The sequence below is a fragment of the Astyanax mexicanus genome, chromosome 5 (genome assembly GCF_023375975.1).
Source record: "Astyanax mexicanus isolate ESR-SI-001 chromosome 5, AstMex3_surface, whole genome shotgun sequence".
In the NCBI taxonomy this organism is placed as follows: Eukaryota; Metazoa; Chordata; class Actinopteri; order Characiformes; family Acestrorhamphidae; genus Astyanax; species Astyanax mexicanus.
In genome coordinates this window covers 23,982,821-24,001,198 of record NC_064412.1, presented here as the reverse complement: position 1 = coordinate 24,001,198, position 18,378 = coordinate 23,982,821, and the positions used below count along the sequence as shown (strand labels likewise).

Genomic DNA, 18,378 nt, shown 5'->3' with positions numbered 1-18,378 from the left:
TATATTATATTATATCTTATTTTAGCCTAACATTGTTACAGAATTAATACAAAAAAATGTAAATGTAAAAATGTTCAAATGTATATATGAACGTCTCTTTTTCCCGCCCTTTCGGTGCCTAAACACTACTGCTACTGTTTACCTCAGAAAGTTCAAAATAATACTATAATACAGTTGAATACAATAAATTGGAACAAACAGGATAGCAGAGATATTGTATTATGACCAGTTATTAAAATCTTTTAAAAATATATTTGTTTGTTGTGTTATGGATTTGAAATTGTTAGTAAATCATCAGAAAAGATCCTTCATTACCAGGAAACACATCCCTAATTCTTATCGATTGCTTTCTGTAGATAAACAGGAAATGATACACGTAAACATCTTCAGCATGACCAAATGCTATCATTTAATATTGATTTTGCCTCACAAACATTACAAACCATTTGTGCAAAATAGTTTTATTCTCACAATTGCAAAATAAAAGAAGAAATCAAGGCCACATGGTTGGTATATTACAAGTGTAAACTGTTTGCCATGTATACAATGCATTCGTAATAAAGCCCAGCTCTATAGAGAGCCGGGACAATGATTCACAGTCTTTAATATTAAAAGTGGTTTTTGGCTTTTTGTACAAGTGGGCATGCTAACAAAACCAATACCTGTATAAAATGATAGAAATTCTTAGACACAGAGGTTTAAGAGCACTTATAAATGTCCTGGAAAGGAAGGGGAATTAACAAAGTAAATAAAACACCACCTGATCATGAAATACAGTACCAAAAACCAAAAGTTGGAACACACAATTCTCATTTAATGTTTTCTACATTGTAGATTAATATTAAAGACGTGAAAACACAGACACATGTGGAATTACTTAGTAAACAAAAAATGTAATTTATAACTTGGCCTCCACCATGCCCTGATCTAAAGGAAAAGCAGCAACTATATTTCAGCACCTCCAAATGTGGTACTTAAAATAATCTAAATTTTAAATCATATTCTGGTTTGTTTAACACACAATAATTCCGCATGTGCTCCTGTGTACTTTTAATTTAGTCTTCAATAATAAAATCACAATGTAAAAATAAATAAAAGGAACTAAAACATATTTGAATGAGAGGAAGGTGTGTCCAAACTTTTGACTGGTACAATACATGACCTGCAGTTTGGGCTAAAAGCAATTTTTTGATTTTCTTCAATGTCACACGCCTACAGGTATAATAATATTAAAATACTGTTATATTTATATATATATATAGAAAAAAAAACTTTGATACAAATTTGTACAAAAATAAACCGCTGATTCTAGTATCATTTATTACATGCGTGTAATAACAGTAATAACATAACAGGGTTACGCTCATCTGTCATCTGCCATAATGCTGGTCTCAGTGTCATGATACCATTATAATAAAATAAAAGGCATTGATTGAAGATCATCGTTGTCATTAACATGGGAAAAACAGGGCTTTTGCATTTGATAGTTGCATAACAACTTACATTAAACATAAAATAAAATACTCTAAAATCAAATAAAAAGGACTGCTGGCTGGGCAATGTCCGTACACTGCTGTGCTGTACTGTTAGAACACTAACTGTAGTTATCATAATCATCATATCATCACTGTCCAATGAAAATCATGTATTTCTATTTTTGCCAATTCTTAGTTTACTACATTATTTGAACTAACAGACTGACCCTGACACTGTGTCATGATTTCTTGATGAATGGACCAATAGAAATTCTCCAAAATTACCTTAAATAAACTCTTTTTACATTGACTTCCTTAGAAAGTTAAATTATTTTTTAATACAACTTTAAGGGTTAATAAATGGTCTATAAATGATTATTAATTAAGTTGTGAATACTTTAAAACCACTAAAAAGCAGTTACAACAAACAAATAGAAAGGGCAACAGTGGCCTGTTGTATGCCAAATGGTGAGTCCACATTCATTTATACAGTTAATCTTTATCTTTTTCAGAATTAACAAATATGTTAACAAACTCATTCATTTAACTACCCAGATTAATGATTTACCCAGCAACCATAATGTGGCATATAGTAACATATTACATTAATTTAATTATATTAAACTGACTTTCTATATTTTTATATGGAAAAGACAATCACTGATTTCTATTAATAATTTCTATTGATAAGTTGTAACTGCTTAATAATGTTTTTATAACTTAGTTAATAGCCATTAATAAATTCCTTTATAACCCCTTTATAAACTATGTATGAGTGAGCCTTACTTTAAAGTGGTACATTTCATTCTCCTGTAAAGTTGCTGTTTTGTAGATACATGTTTTTAATTGGAGTGACGATATTCAAATAGAGAGAAACACACACCGACTTCATTCATTTTATAATACCATAAAGAGATTCTGCCCCCTGGTGGCACCTTGTGTACTTCACACATTAATGACCCTGTTTCAAATTTCTTTTTCCCAGGATTTTTGAATTGTTTACAATGGAATTCATTAACAACAAACATTAACAGCAAATTTCCACATATCTCACTACTTTACTGACACACTGACAATAGGCTGTGTGATACAATCCCAGCAGACACAATGAGGTGTATGAAAATGAGTGAGTTGAATAAGAAAAAAAATGTAACATTCAAGAAGAGACAATTTAAAGTGTACTCCATTATTAAAAAAAACATTAACTTATTCTAAGGCAATGTGCTGCACATCGTCTCATATGCATATGTTGTTTATTAAGGCTATTATTATGATTATAAAGATCCTGTATCAGAAACAGTAGCTTGTCCTAAGTTCTTTTTACAACATTTGTTTTTTCAGGGATGAACACTAACTAGACATGGGCCAATCACAGTTTTTAAGATGAAAACAAACCTCAGATTGTCTTTCAGGTGAATCAGCTAATTGATGATTCCTTTTTAAATGTTTTTAGACTGTTGCTGCTGCACATTTGGTGATGGTTAAATATGGTCTCCATTGCTGATGTTTGTAAGCCATACTGTGTTAATGTGATAATGGCTAGATTCTCACTGTACGATAAGAAAGATGTACTCTGGAGAGGGATATCCAGTTAGTGGGTTAGTCTCACACATTGTACAAATGTATGAAGACTGTCGGCGCCAAGCTGAATCTACACACACTGTATTTGTAATGCTGACTGTTAATGAGTAGCAGCAGCCATGCACTTATTCTGTGGTAAAGAATTGCAGCTTTCTGTGACAAAGCTTCTACAATGACCCTTGCATAGAACTGCTGTAATTTGTAATTCCCAAATATGATTTTAATAGGATTACCAATACATAGATAGACACTGAATCCTGGAATCAAATCAGTTGCAGATATCTGTAAATATGTAACAACCCAAAAATAAACACTATATTTCGTTGCAATGGAAGGACTTCAGGTGGATTTAGTGCCCGATTCATTATTAGGTATATGCATGAAAAATATTGAACCAGGCAGCTAACTTAAAAGGCTTTCAATGTACACAGTAATAGTATTTTGCATATCAGCAGAAATCAGGTAAATTTAACAACAATTATGCTTGATATTTGGGCATCACTTTATTTGGATGGTTCTCATAGATGCTCACTTAACATTCAACTGACATTCAACTTACACTAAACTGAAAATCTGTTAAATTCTCAATTGTTATTTTAACCCTAACCCTAAATCAATCCTAAAACCCATTAACCAAAAACCTAAATCTAAGGGGTTTAGGGTTAGATGTAAGATTACATTCAACAGTGAATCATATTCATTCAACTAATGAATGAGTTAATTTGTGTTTAATTGACCTTTATTTGAATGTTACTTGAGCATCTACGGGGCATCAACGGTGGTTTTAAATTAAATTTTAAAAATAACTGACCTTCAATTTTCGATAACACATTACTTGTTTGGTGTTAGTAACCCTGCATTCGATCAAAGTAACAGCAATATCTAAAAAAAAAAAAGAGACTGAGTGACTGTTTAGAAGAAGATCTCCCGAGAAGATGAGCTGTGCTTGTGTCCATTTTATGTCTTTGGGGAAGATTTCAACTCCTCACATTTACAAAAAAGGGCTGACGTGAGCTCAATTGTCCAGTCGAAGTGTCTTGAGGCAGATGAAGTTGAAAGGCTTTATTATGTATTAATATTGATGTACGCTCTCAATTTAAGGCCACGTGGGGAATCTTTTGCAAGAAACTGTCTTTTCTTTTTTTTTCTTTTTTTAAACGTGAAACAAAGAAGGAAGGAAGAGAGGAAGCACCTAAAGATCTTCTTCTTCTTCTTCAGGCATCATAACAACATCATTTATACATTTAAAGTGGAGATGAGGAAACTGCGGAAAATGCTTTTCTTTTTTTCCTCCCACACTTTTTTAATATAAAAAAAAACACATTAGCATATAAATCTTTACATTCTATTCAGGCTGTTTTGTTTTTCGTATTTACAACGTGAAGAAAGAGCATTTAAAAAAAAATAGCAATAATTATAGTCATTTACAACAGGAACATTTACAAGTCGGCGGTGATGACCGATTCACTGTACATGAGTCTGTTGGATTCGGCCAATAGGGCCGCCTGAGCCGGGTCCAGCTGCAGCCCTTTCTGCGGCATGTGTCCGAACATGGGCAGCGCGCCACCCTGCATGGTTGCCATTGGGGTCAAGGCCACGCAGTGGGAGAGCAGGGGAGTATTTGCGTCGTGGTTGGAGCCCGTCGAAGGCACGCTGGTGACGTGGCCGGTGCTGGTAGAGCCGCTGGCGCTGCTGGGCGAGCGGCTCTTGGGTGGAGGGCAGTGCTGAACCACTCTGGCGGGGGCCTGAGCTGGAGCAAAGTGGGCTGCTGGGAACGCGGCATAGCCCGGGGGAATTGCATATCCGTTAACAGGAATAAAACGCTGGTTCTGAGGCATAGGTGCTGCCATGAAGCCTGCGATTTGGGTGGGAGGTAGCCCTTGAGGAGCACCGTAGATGTAGCCGGCGTAGCGCGGGCTGCTGAGGTTGCTGACCGGGCTGGCACTGAGGGAGGTGGTCTGGGTGGTGGCGTTGCCCCCTGATGGAGTGCTGGAGCTGGCGTGAGACGATAGGCCCTCCCAGGCACGCAAACGAGCGTGGATGTCCTTGAACCTCGGTCTCCTGGCAGGACCCTCCTGCCAACACTCGGTCATCAGGGCATACATTCGTGGAGGGCAATCTTCTGGACAGGGTAAGAGCTGCCTTTTGCGCACCATTTCCATCACCTCCTGGTTGCTGAAGCCATAAAAAGGTTGAAGGCCGAAGCTGAAAATCTCCCAGAGCACCACTCCAAACGCCCAGATGTCCGAGTCTGTGGTGAACTTGCCGTAAGCAATGGCTTCCGGAGACATCCAACGAATGGGGAGTAAGGTTTTAGGCTGGACACGGTAGTAATCAGACGAGTAGATCTCCCTGGACAGTCCCAGGTCAGAGATCTTCACATGCAGCTGCTCTCCTACCAGTATGTTCCTAGCTGCAAGATCCTTGTGGACGAAAAAGCGCCCAGACAGGTATTCCATCCCTGCTGCGACTTGAGTAGCCAGGTGCAGGAAGTCTCCATGGTCCAGGCTGGATTTGACCGTGCCGTCCTCATCACTGCTGCAACCTACGTCCGAGTGTGGGGAGCGCATGATGAGGAACTCGTGAAGGTCTCCGAGGGCCAGGAACTCGAAGAGCATGCAGACCGGCTGCTCCTGGGTCACCACGCCCAGCAGACACACCACGTTAGGATGGTGGAGCTCCGTCAGGACGGAAGCCTCCTGCTGGAAGTCCCCCCACTGTTGCGCACTGGAGAAATCCTTCAGGGTCTTGATGGCCACCAGCTGAGCGTGCTCCATGCCCGGAAGATACAGGTGACCCTTGTAGATCTTGCCAAAGGCGCACTCCCCCAGCTCCTCCATGAAGCGCACCGCAGACAGAGGCAGTTCTTTGGCCTTGCTCTAAATGATAAAAGATGAGATGAGAAAGAAATGATTAGGGTCATGTCAAATAAATGTCTCAAATAACAGTAAAACAATAAAAAAAAAAGTATAAATAGTATAAAGTGGCTGGACTTGAACCCCTTTCTCTAGAATCTCTGCTAAAACTATTTACCCAGTTCACCCAGCAATCCAAAACAGTCTGAAAGGTTCAAGTGTCCCCTTTTGTTGCTGACCACTGCTTTGATGCAGTATAACCTACGACCCCCACTGTGCCCAGAAGTTGAACAGAGACTGTGGGGGCTAAAGATCTGACCAGGCATTCACACATCAAAGTGATGCATTTATCAACTTATCAATCTATCAACACTTATCAACAGTTAGGTTATCTTTTGTTAAGAATCCAGATGCAGGAACAGCTGATTTTGGCTTTTAGACATTATTCTCTATTCTTAAAAACAGCTGGAAAGAGTTGTGTTTTAGCTATGTTGTTATCTGTATGTTCGTTAGGGTTGTAAAGAAGAAGGGATGTAAGATTTTGTCAATTTGATATGTCTTATAGGAGAAAATCACTGTTTCTCCTATAAAAGTACATATATATACAGCTCTGGAAAAAAAATAAGAGACCACTTAAAAATGATAAGTTTCTTTGATTTTACCAAATTGAAAACCTCTGGAATAAAATCAAGAGGAAGATGAATGATCACAAGCCATCAAACTAAGCTGAACTGCTTGTATTTTTGCACCAGGAATGGCATAAAGTTATCCAAAAGCAGTGGGTAAGACTGGTGGAGGAGAACATGCCAAAATGCATAAAACTGTGATGAAAAAACAGGGTTATTCCACCAAATATTGATTTCTTTGCATTATTTGAGGTCTGAAAGCTCAGCATCCTTTTTTATTTCAGCCATTTCTCATTTTCTGCAAATAAATGCTCTAAATGACAATATTTGTATCTGGAATTTGGGAGAAATGTTGTTTGTAGTTTATACAATAAAACAACAATGTTCATTTTACTCAAACATTTACCTATAAATAGCAAAATCAGAGAAACCGATTCAGAAACTGAAGTGGTCATTTATTAAAAAAAAAAAATATATATATAATATAACATTATAATATAATATTTAACAAAATGCAACTCATCCATTTAATCAAAGTCATATATCTCTTTTTTTTTATTAAAGCTCTGTATAAACCCCAATCACTCTCCTCTCATAGTTGACTGAACTGCAGGCCAAGGAAAAGTCAAGTAATACTGTATGTAAAAAACTACATTCAATACTCAGGGTCTAAAAACTAATAATAAATCTGCCTTTAAAGCCCTGTAATAAGTGAAAATAATAAAAGTGCAGGGATGAAATCAACAGTGCAAACTCTCGCCGTGAGAAATGTCAGCTTGCTTCAGTTGTTTACTGTTGATTCAACTAATCAAAATGAACCTGAGGTTAATTGAAGCAGTCTGTGTAATGTGAGGAATGTTAAAAATGCTGTGCAATTAGAAAAAAAAATGAACTATTCAAATTGTCTGTACCCAGAAGAGAAAGCTTTACCATGAGCAACCATTTAGCTTTACTTAAAGTTCTAGTGAACATACTTATAACCTGAATTTGTGGATGTAAACTAATATACTTGTTTCTAAATTAAACATGGCTGCTTTGCTGGAAAGAAGACTCCACATATCCTCTACTAACATGACAAAAACCTTTGTTAGATAGTTTTTTTTACCTTTTCACACTCAGCTGTCAGCACCAGAGGAGGAGGAGCAGGAGCTCATATAAAGCTGGTGATGCATTCCTCTACTGATTTCTGAATGCTTTCACTATGAATATATGATAAATGTGTGTGCCAGTGGGCCCCAGTGAGTGGAGTCAATACACTGGCTTAGTGCTGCGTGTGTTTTAGAGAAGTCAGAGGAGGCCTCATTTCAAGCTGCTTTGAATGTAAGGAATGCAGAAAAACAGAAACAGAACAGAGGGTTTCAATTCAATCTCCCCAATTTCATATTAGGAAATTAGCCTCTTTCATATTTATGGCTTTTGTGGTTCATTCAGCCTCCTGCAGTTTTACTCTAGAAGTGTTTTAGCTTGAGACTGTTCATTTGAATTTTTCTCATTCAATTAAATATTTTTCTTTATTTCTTTATTTATTCTTTATTTTTTCACACATCCTTTGATCTAAACCCAACTTGAGTGATCTCTATTTTTTATGTACTGAAAACAGTAATTTCATACGTTTTGCAGGGTAATGTACATAATTTACATATCGTCACTGTCCAATGAAAAACAAGTATCTCCATAGCAGCAACTTTACAGAAGAGAGATAAAACCTTTATAACTTTCAATGGAATTCAATGTAAAAAGAGTTTATTTCAGGTAATTTTGGAGAATTTCTATTGGTCCAATCATCAAGAAATGTGTACACAGTGTTTGAAACAGTTCACATTATGTAGTAAACTAAAAACCAAGAAAAATGGAAATACTTGTTTTTCACTGGACAGCGATGATATACAGTATATTGTGTTTCAGCAAATTATTTTTTCTAAAAAGAAAAGAAGACACTGAATGAGAAGAGGCGTCCAAACTTTTGACTGGTACTGTACCTCACAGCCAACTGGAACAAGAAGTTCTTTAACAAAGATCAGTCTTTAAAGTACAGTAACAAAAAGAGCCTGTTTTTATTTCTAGGATAAGATAAAATGGAATTGGAAAAGGAAAGAATGGCAAGTAAATTGGCGAGTTAAATCGACAGTCTGTAAGTTTGGTAGATTTGGGGATTTAGAGACCTCTCTGGTGACAATGTTTAACTGCACAAAGTGTACATGTGGAAGAGTACTTTTAATACAGGTTAATGCATTGATTGCAAAATTACTGAGTGAAATTTTGTGTTTTTGAGTATATTATTTTATTTGTTTTGTCTATTTGTAAAACACTGCCATAATGTTAATTGTATTCAATGAACCTACCAGACCACTGTACTAGTTTTTAGAATAAATATATATCAGACATTGCTGATATATGATGGTCATGCCAGGACACGAGTAAAACATTAAAGATTTGAATAGAGGTGCAGGAAAAAATCGTTTCGAGCTCGAATTGCGTTTGTAACATTGAACAATTCAGAATTGATTCTCATTTTCAAAAAATGTTTTTTTTTTGCGGGTTCAGCTACTTTTGCACGGAGCTTTTTAACTGTCGCGCGGAGCTCACTTACTGTCCTGAGGAGCTCTTTAACTGTTAAAGAGCTCCAAAGGACAGTAGATGAACTCCGCGGTACAGTTAAAAAGCTCCGCGCGACAGTAGGTGAGCTCCGCGGTACAGTTAAAAAGCTCCACGTGACAGTAGATGAGCTCCGCGGTACAGTTAAAAAGTGTTGCGCGACAGTAGGTGAGCTCCGCGGTACAGTTAAAAAGCTCCGTGCGACAGTAGGTGAGCTCCGCGGTACAGTTAAAAAGCTCCGTGCGACAGTAGCTGAGCTCTGCGGTACAGTTAAAAAGCTCCGCGCGACAGTAGCTGAGCTCCGTGGTACAGTTAAAAAGCTCCGCGCGACAGTAGCTGAGCTCCGCGGTACAGTTAAAAAGCTCCGCGCGACAGTAGCTGAGCTCCGCGGTACAGTTAAAAATCTCCGCGGTACAGTAGCTGAGCTCCGCGGTACAGTTAAAAAGCTCAGCGCGACAGTAGCTGAGCTCCGCGGTACAGTTAAAAAGCTCAGCGCGACAGTAGGTGAGCTCCGCGGGACAGTAGGTGAGTGTCGCGAGACAGCAGCAACGTTTCCTAAATTTAAATATGAAATTCTTAGGGATGGATATTTTAATAATGACTTTAATGTTAACTGGCACGTAGAATTGGTATATAAATGTCACACAAACACGTAACAAAGGCTTTATATTAAACTGTTCAGGAGCCTGATCTTCTCTCACCTTTGGTTTATAAGCAGGCAGCATGGACATCTCCACATTCTGGCCACGCACAGGCTTGGGCTGGCGCTGAGCGGGAGGACGGGAGGCTTTCTGGTTGTTCCTGCAGACGCAGATGAAGAAAAACAGCAAGCCGATGGCTAGAGGGATGGCCACGCTGGGAACCAGGATATAGAGGATCTGCACACTGCCTCCACGCTGCTCCTTCGAGTCTGACCAGAAAAGAAGCAACATAAACACACTGTGTGAGAGCTGAAGTAGTGAGCTGCCTGCAAAAATGCTCCTTCAGATTCGAAAAACAAACAGCTCTCTTTGTATCAATCATCCAGACAACCCGCATCCTACTGAAATACCGCTTCCTAAAAACGCTGCTGTCTGAAGCACTAAAACATCTGCAAGCCATAAAACTAAAGTCGTATATACTTAACAAGATATCTGAGCAAGTAAAACTTTACACCATGAGAGTTTTAAAGGAAGACTTCAGTGAAAAATCAAACATACACAGCCTTCACCTTAAAGCCAGCTATAATCAATCATATAAGACATGTTTGGTGTTAGAAGTATCCTTCTTTGATTTTTTTTTTTTTGCAGTTGAGCTAAAAGCCTAATGTAGATAACCTGTAAGGGATGTTTATGGCCAATGATAAGAATAGTGGAAGCTTCATCCTCAAAAAACTGCAGCTGTTAAGTTCTCTCAGTGTGGTTTTACATACATCTCTATTTATCATTAAATACAATGAAAGTGTTTCATATAGCTTAAAGTAACAATATGTAATATTTTTCTTAAAGGAACAATATGCAATATTGTCAACGTGATTTAGTGTGTGAACACTCCATAGTCTATGCTTCACTAACACTAGTGAAAAAGTATTTGATTAATTCAACACTGTTCTGTCATGGTGCTTAAAGATGCATAATGTAATTTTTTTTTACTACAGGTATGTTTACTTTAAGTTATCATTAATGACTTGCTGCAAACGAAAGGCATTATACATCTTAAAAACTGCCATGAAACCTCGAAACATGCCACTCAGCTGTATTCCCCCTATCACTAGTGATGCCCCAACAACAAGAAGGTGAGGACTAGCACATGCCTCCTCTTATACATGTGAAGTCAGCCACCGCCTCTTTTCCAACTGCTGCTGATGCAGCATTGCAGAATAGCATCACAGCGCGCTGACAGGAAAGCGTAGCGACTCGGTTCCAAATACATCAGCTCACAGATGCCTTGTGCTGATCAACATCACCCTTTGAAGTGATTTGGGAAGAGAGTGCCAACTATGCTCTCTCGGGGCTCCGGCAGCTGATGGCAAGCTGCATGACCAGGATTTGAACCAGCGATTTTCTGAATAAAGTAGATAAAACTAAAGCTATAATAAAGCTAACCCAAACATTAACCCAAAACTTACTTATCTAAAATCTATCATCTTAAATCGTCTATAATTGATCATCCAAGTAGAGCGGTTCCTGATTTTTTGTAACTCTTGTAGTGTCAAAAACACTTTATATAGTATTTAGTACTGCAATATTTCAATATATCAATATTTTCTTAGACCCTTTAGACTAAACTACTCTCTGAAGATTTTAATAGCATATTATGTGTCAGTGGGCAGTGTCCTGAGTCCTCTGCTGTTCACCCTGCTGACTCATGACTGTGCTGCAAAACACAGTTCTAACAGCTTTATCAAGTTCGCCGATGATACAACCGTGCTGGGTCTCATCACCAAAGGCGACGAGTCAGCATACAGAGAGGACCTTCACCTGAATGTGGACAAGACAAAGGAAATGGTTGTTGACTTCAGGAGAGCACACCCACTCTCCACTCAACATCGACGGGTCCTCTGTGGAGATTGTTAAGAGCACCAAGTTCCTTGGTGTCCACTTAGCAGATAACCTCACCTGGACCCTGAACACCAGCTCTACAGCCAAGAAAGCCCAGCAGCGTCTCTACTTCCCCCGGAAGCTGAGAAAGGCCCGTCTCCCTCCACCCATCCTCACACTCTTCTATAGAGGGACCATTGAGAGCATCCTGAGCAGCTGCATCACTGCCTGGTTTGGGACCTGCACCGTCTCTGACCGCAAGACCCTCCAGCGTATTGTGAGGACAGCTGAGAGGATCATTGGCGTCTCTCTCCCCTCCATCACGGACATCTACACCACCCGCAGCATCCGCAAAGCAACCAGCATTGTGAATGACCCCACCCATCCCTCACACAAACTATTCTCCCTCCTGCCTTCGGGAAGGAGGTACCGCAGCATCCGGTCCAGCACGACCAGATTCTGCAACAGCTTCTACCCCCAAGCCATCAGACTCCTCAACTGCAGAGACTGAACTGATGTTTTTTCTGTACATGCACACACACTCTTACCCCACTTACCCCAGAAAATGGAAAGCACTAAAAACTCTACTACCTCACTGGACTCTATTGCACACTGTGTAATAGAGGTAATTACTACCTCACTGGTCTTTTTTGCACACTTTTTGCACACTGCATAATTTGCACACTGTCTTGTTATTTATTATTCTTTGTCTGTATTGTGTTGTATTGTCTGTCTGCACTTTTGTACTGTTGCACTATTGTTCTGTCTACACTGTGTTTATGTGCACCATGGTCCCTGGAGGAACGTTGTTTCGTTTCACTGTGTACTCTGTATATAGCTGAAATGACAATAAAAACCACTTTGACTTTGACTTTGATGTACGGTTTCTCACCACACTGTGGGATGCCACACAGCTCCATACGCACACTGTCGTCCAGAGTGAAGCACCAGGGAGCCTCGTGCTTGTTGCCAGGATTACGGCAGTATGAATGGCCGCCGTTGAGCTCTGGGTAGCGTAGGGCCAGGAAGTTGTGGCTGTGGGGGTACTGTGAGTTCCAGGGCTGGCACTGACGGCCTGATTTGGTCACACTGGTTGTGCCGCGATAGTCTGCACCACTGCTGTTGAAGCATTTGTGATCTATAGTAAAATTGAAAAAGAGAGGAGGTATTTAAATGAGATCAGATCAGACAACAAGAAATCTTCACGACATACTCATCATCAAAGTCTAATAAATACAACCAATCAGCACAATAGAGTGTAACTGTAATTAACCATAAACCTAAAGGCCCTTATCATTCTGAAATACATCACCCAACAGGCTTGCAATGCTGGTGATAGGGGCATAGCGTTGCCCATGCAAAGAAATCACTATTTTTACACCATTAACAAACTCTAACTAGCCTTAAATTAAGACTGATGAGCACTAATAGGTAGCATAGGGGAACAGATTGTAAAATTTGTTTAATGTAGCTGCATGAATATTATACAGAAGAAGAATTCACACATTTCCATGACTTAATTTCAAGAGAAATTAGGAGAACTACGTCAAGGTACTGTGTGTATAAATTTATTGAATTTTTTTTCCCCATTTTTCTCCCAATTTTTGCTAGGCCAATTGCCCACCCATTTAGCTGTATATCCCCCATCACAGGTGATGCCACAACACAAGAAGGGGGAAGACCAGCACATGCTTCCTCCCATACATGTGAAGTCAGTCACCACCTCTTTTTCAATTGCTGCTGATGTAACATTGTCGAGTAGCATCACAGCACACTCCGATACATCAGCTCACAGATGCTTTGTGCTGATTGACATCACCCTTAGAAGTGATGAGGGGAACAAGCAAGGCCAACTGAGCTCTCTCAGGGCTCCGGCAGTTGAAGTCAAGCTGCATGAACGGGATCTGAACCAGCTTTAAACCGCTGGATCACTTGCTGCTCGCTATTAAAAGGCTTTTAAATAAACTACATGTGCACTTTAAAAGTTCTCAGTGCCTCATTTTAAATGCCAGGGCCCTCAGAATTCTACAAATAAAGTGTGGAGCTACTTTAAGCTTGTTAATGGGCAAAAGCTATGCCCCTATCACTAGTATTAGCGTGAGCCTATTGGGAGCATCGGCTAAAAACGTTGTATTTCGGAATACTGGGGAAATCAGAGAAATGATATACAAAGAACTCTGTCACTGAGAAGAAGAGCTTACTTTTATTAATGGACTCAGCCATGGGTATTCCTATCCTCATGCAGTTTGCCGCCTCAGGGCTGTCCGAGGCTGCCAGATCCTCACAGTTGGGTAATTTGAGGCGCTTGAGGATGATGGGGTTGGAGCGAGCGATGATGTACTCGGTCTTACACAGGTCGTTCTCCAGGATCTCACACTCGTCCTTACACAGGTCCCGGGGTTTATCTATCCCAGAGCTGCGGTCACATGTAGGAAAGGCGAAGTGGCAGAGGGAGGGGATGGCAAACTGAGAGCAGCGATCCGACAGGTGGTTGGATGTGCCGATCATGGTGAACGCAGCTGGAGATGAAAGAACGTTGAGAAGGTTATTTACGGTACAAAACAGATTAAGTATTATCAATTATTAAGTATTTGCAAAACATTTACAACAATCATGAAGATGTGTGTCAAAGTTTTTTCTTAATATAAAACAATTTTACTTTTAAACTAAATAATGCTTTCGCAGTTTTCTTTTTTAGAGGTCTTTTTCTGCCAAAATCCACTTTTTCTTGTTCTTTGTGAAATACTATAGGTCTCTCTGAGTTGTATATGCATGCTGCGTATGAAACTGTTTATCTGCTTCCACTGTCTGCAGGAGCTAGTACAAGAAAAGCCTCAGAAAAACGAGTTAATCAGGGAAGGTTCAGAAGACTGTGTCAACCAGCGAGTTCATGGCCTCGCCCACCTCACAGGCAGTTCTGACCTGAGGAGGAGCTTACAGCTCTGTGTAAGTAACTGTAGGTTTAAATCGGATCTCCGGTTGATTCTGCGTTCTACACTAGGGAAGCACGGTTTGACAAGCTAGCACAACTCGACAGAACATCGGTCAAAGCGGGCGCCGTTCGCATCAGATTTTATGATATAGAGCGGACTCTGGGGCTTCGACATGATGAAACTGCCCAAGTACCGAATCACCAAGTCTGAGGTAAGAGTTTAGTAGCGTTAGTTTAGCTGATGTTAAGGGAAGTTTAAGGGTTAATTTTACCAAGCGCTCAGTGCTGTATCTTTATAGCTAAAGTCCTTTGAGTTTTAGAGCTGTAAAATTGTAAAAACTGTGGGGGTAGGCAGGTAGGCGTTCTCTGCTGCAGCGATATGTTTGCATGTATGAATATTCATGAACAAGAGCCAAAACCTGTCTTTCTTCTTCTACTTCAATTATCTAAATTAGGGCTAAATAGAAACACCTGAGCATTTTTTTTACAAAAAATGGCTCACATGGCATTCATTCATACTAGAGACAACAACTAGACATTTTAAAATGAATTAAAAAACGATGGAATGAGACCTTTAAACTATTGTTGAAACCATATAAACCCACGAGTCCCGAAGGCCCTGTCAATACTCAGGTGAAATGCCTGAGAGGCTGCCTTGGCCTTGATTGATAACCATAGACAATGTCTGGCCTCAGAGCTCTCAGGCTGCAAGAACTGGGAGTATCCTCTTAGAAAACACTGACAAACACTAAGCCATTGTTAAAAACTGTGATTTAGTGCGATTTAGCACCGTGACCTTCAGATAATTATAAGAGGCAGGGAGGCAGGTCTCTGCAATCCTCATGGACAATAATGAGGAGTTACCAAATTACAGAAATGAGACTGGTCTGTGCTGTGGAGCAACACGTATTGTGTAACGCAGAGGAATAAGAATGTCCTTGAAAGGCAGGGCTGGTACTGATTCTGTTACATTCTTACATGCGATAATGAAAATTCATCCAGTGAAAGTCATCCAGACTATAAAAGAACACGTAAGGAATCATGTAGTAAATTTTGAAAAGGATTAAACAAACCAAAATACTCTGAGGCTGGTAACTTTAGCCCTATCCGGACGAGATTTGTTTCTCAGGGGGACGTCTGTGAAAAATCTTTAAGACTTCTACTCAGTGATAAAACTCTTGCATCCGGACTGCAATTGAAAAAAAAAAAACAGGAGTACCAGTGAGTTTTTTTGGTTTTCTCAGTCACATGACATCGTGTTCAGTAGCTCCTCCATTTCCAATCTCTGCTGTCTTTGTGTGGATCTCCGTGGAAACACATGCCCAAAGTGTAATTACGGTGCATGGCAGTGGACAAATAGCTATTTTATTCAACTCGAGGTGGCGAGATGTGAATCCTGACAGTACTAAAATTACCAGAGGACCACAGAGTTCAGCAGAAGACAGTAGGTAATTCAGCTAGATGTTGTCTAAGAAAAACACATACATGGTCATTCCAGACGAGAATAAAATCACAGAAAACAGAAAATTACCTCAGGACCCCCTGAGAAAATAATCCAATTCAGGCTTTTGATGAACTTATCCTGTGCAACAGAGGTAACCTTTCTACTGCTCTTTCTTTTTCTGAGGTGGTCCTGATGTGTCCCAGTTCCATCATAATGTTTTGAGAATTGATTGACCTTCATTTCATAAAAAAAGGATTTATTTTCTTTACTCAGTTGAGTAGTTCTTGCTATTATATGGATTAGAACATTACTCAAATTTGTTTACTAAATTAAATATAAGAATATTTTTCTTCATAGTTTGGATCTCTTTAGAATTTATCTACAATACAGGCAATTTAAAAATAACAAAGGTGTGGTTTAAGGTGTGTCCAAACCTTTTACTGGTACTGCATACATATATAATATTAATTAGACAATATTCCACAACATAGACCACAAAATGTAATGCCATGTTTTGATCTGTAGAAAAAATGCGATAACGGATAAATTCAAGTGAATTCATGTCCGGCTGTACCACAGGTTTTAAATCTTCCTGAGAACTGGGAAGCGAATAGAGTAGAAAAAATATAAATGCTATGGATGAAAGGCAGGACCAGAAGAAATAAAGAACGGTACCAGTTATTTGAGTTTCGATTTCACCCTGCATCTGCAGCGAATCAACGAAGATACTCCTGTTCCCAATGAAGCGAGCACAGGCAATTCCTCGATACGGCTGGCAGAAGCCTTCCTCGTCAAAGTCGTCCCTGAAAAATTGAAGATGACATAGAATGGAGAAGGTTAATGTCATGAACCAGAATGTAACATAACACACTTCACACACCAAAAAAAAAAGAAAAGAAGAAGCTTTTTCTGCAGTTTAAAATATAAACACTAGGGGGCAGCAAGAGTCACAACATTGTAGAACTGGCCCCACATTCAGTGAACCTCTGAACCTCTTACTGCCCCACTCCACAGACTACAATACTCAGCCCTGACTCAGCTCTGTTGTCCAACACAGTAGAAAAAAACAACACACTCTACTCAGTGTAGTGCAGACTAACTATATCCTAATATCAGGACACAGCACAGCATAAATACAGCGTAGATTAAAAAAAACAAAAAAAAACTGGTGCACATGGTGGGTGCACACGCACACATGAAGAGGAGCAGGACGAGGCAGTAATTTGAACCATATGGATGGGTGTTTCTGTGTGTTTCTGTGTTTGAGAACGAGGCAGTGTCTGAGGGACGGTGGTTTTACTCCACAGTGTCATGCCACATGCCTGCCTTTTCCCCAGTGATGTCATACTCACGCTCGTAAGTGAGGTCACCAACTGCAAAAAACCTTCCTTTCAGCTACAGACAGGACTGATAGTGAACACATCATTATCAAGGAATAACCAGAATCAGCATTAAAAGCTGTGAATTGATTCATATGGATATATGATGTAAATATAGCTGCACTTTCCTTAAATAAATAGCATCTAATGTACAGTATGTTCTTTCTTGAAGAAAATTGAAACAACAAAAGCAGTGTGTAAGACTGGTGGAGGAGAACATGCCAAGATGCATAAAAACAGGGTTATTCCACCAAATATTGATTTCTGAACTCTTGAAACTTTCTGAATATGAACTTGTTTTCTTTGCATTATTTGAGGTCTGAAAGCTCAAAATCGTTTTTGTTATTTCAGCCATTTCTCATTTTCCACAAATAAATGCTCTAAGTGGCAATATTTTTATTTAAAATTTGGGAGAAATACAGCAAAATCATTTTCAAAATCAACTTCATTTTATATATAAAATTATATTAAAATTATTATATTGGAAAAAAAATGTCTCTACTGTCCCGGGAAGGTTCTGTAAATAAATTATACAAGAATTTATACAAGAATTGACTTTAAAGAATGAAGGTCAGCCAATCCGAAGCAATTCAAGACCTTTGAAAGTATCCTCAAGTCTATTTGCAAAGACAGTCAAAAAAGTTATGATGAAACTGGCTCTCATCAGAACTGCCCTGGAAACAGAAGTCCAAGAGCCATCTACAGGTGCTGGTCAACGAATTAGAATAATTTGAAATAGTGCAATCATGAAATTCTTTGAATGCATTTTTTGTGCAGAAAGCAAATCAGGTGTTCACCGCACCTGTCCTACTCGTTAGACTAATCACAGAACTCGTTACCTGGAAAACCTCAGCTGAGCTTTCCAAAAGGCCCATTTAGGCCATTTAACTGTGACACTGTTGTTTTATTGAATTAGAATAATGGAGAAACCGTTTCATTGAATTAGAATAAATGCTCGAATTTTTGTCTCCA

The 18,378-nt window shown here is 39.3% G+C and overlaps 1 protein-coding gene across 1 annotated transcript in view; it reads right to left on the bottom strand.

Moving 5' to 3' along the window:
* Nucleotides 1–385: 385 nt before the first annotated feature.
* ror1 (receptor tyrosine kinase-like orphan receptor 1) overlaps nt 386–18,378 on the bottom strand; it is a 200,768-nt gene continuing 182,775 nt past the window's right edge. Inside the window, exons 5-9 of the mRNA XM_049479540.1 lie at nt 16,703–16,830; nt 13,853–14,170; nt 12,544–12,789; nt 9,834–10,042; nt 386–5,935 (exon numbers count right to left, since the gene is read on the bottom strand). Coding sequence (XP_049335497.1) covers nt 4,496–5,935; nt 9,834–10,042; nt 12,544–12,789; nt 13,853–14,170; nt 16,703–16,830 — 2,341 coding nt within the window. The 3' untranslated portion in view covers nt 386–4,495. The remainder of the gene's footprint in view (nt 5,936–9,833; nt 10,043–12,543; nt 12,790–13,852; nt 14,171–16,702; nt 16,831–18,378) is intronic.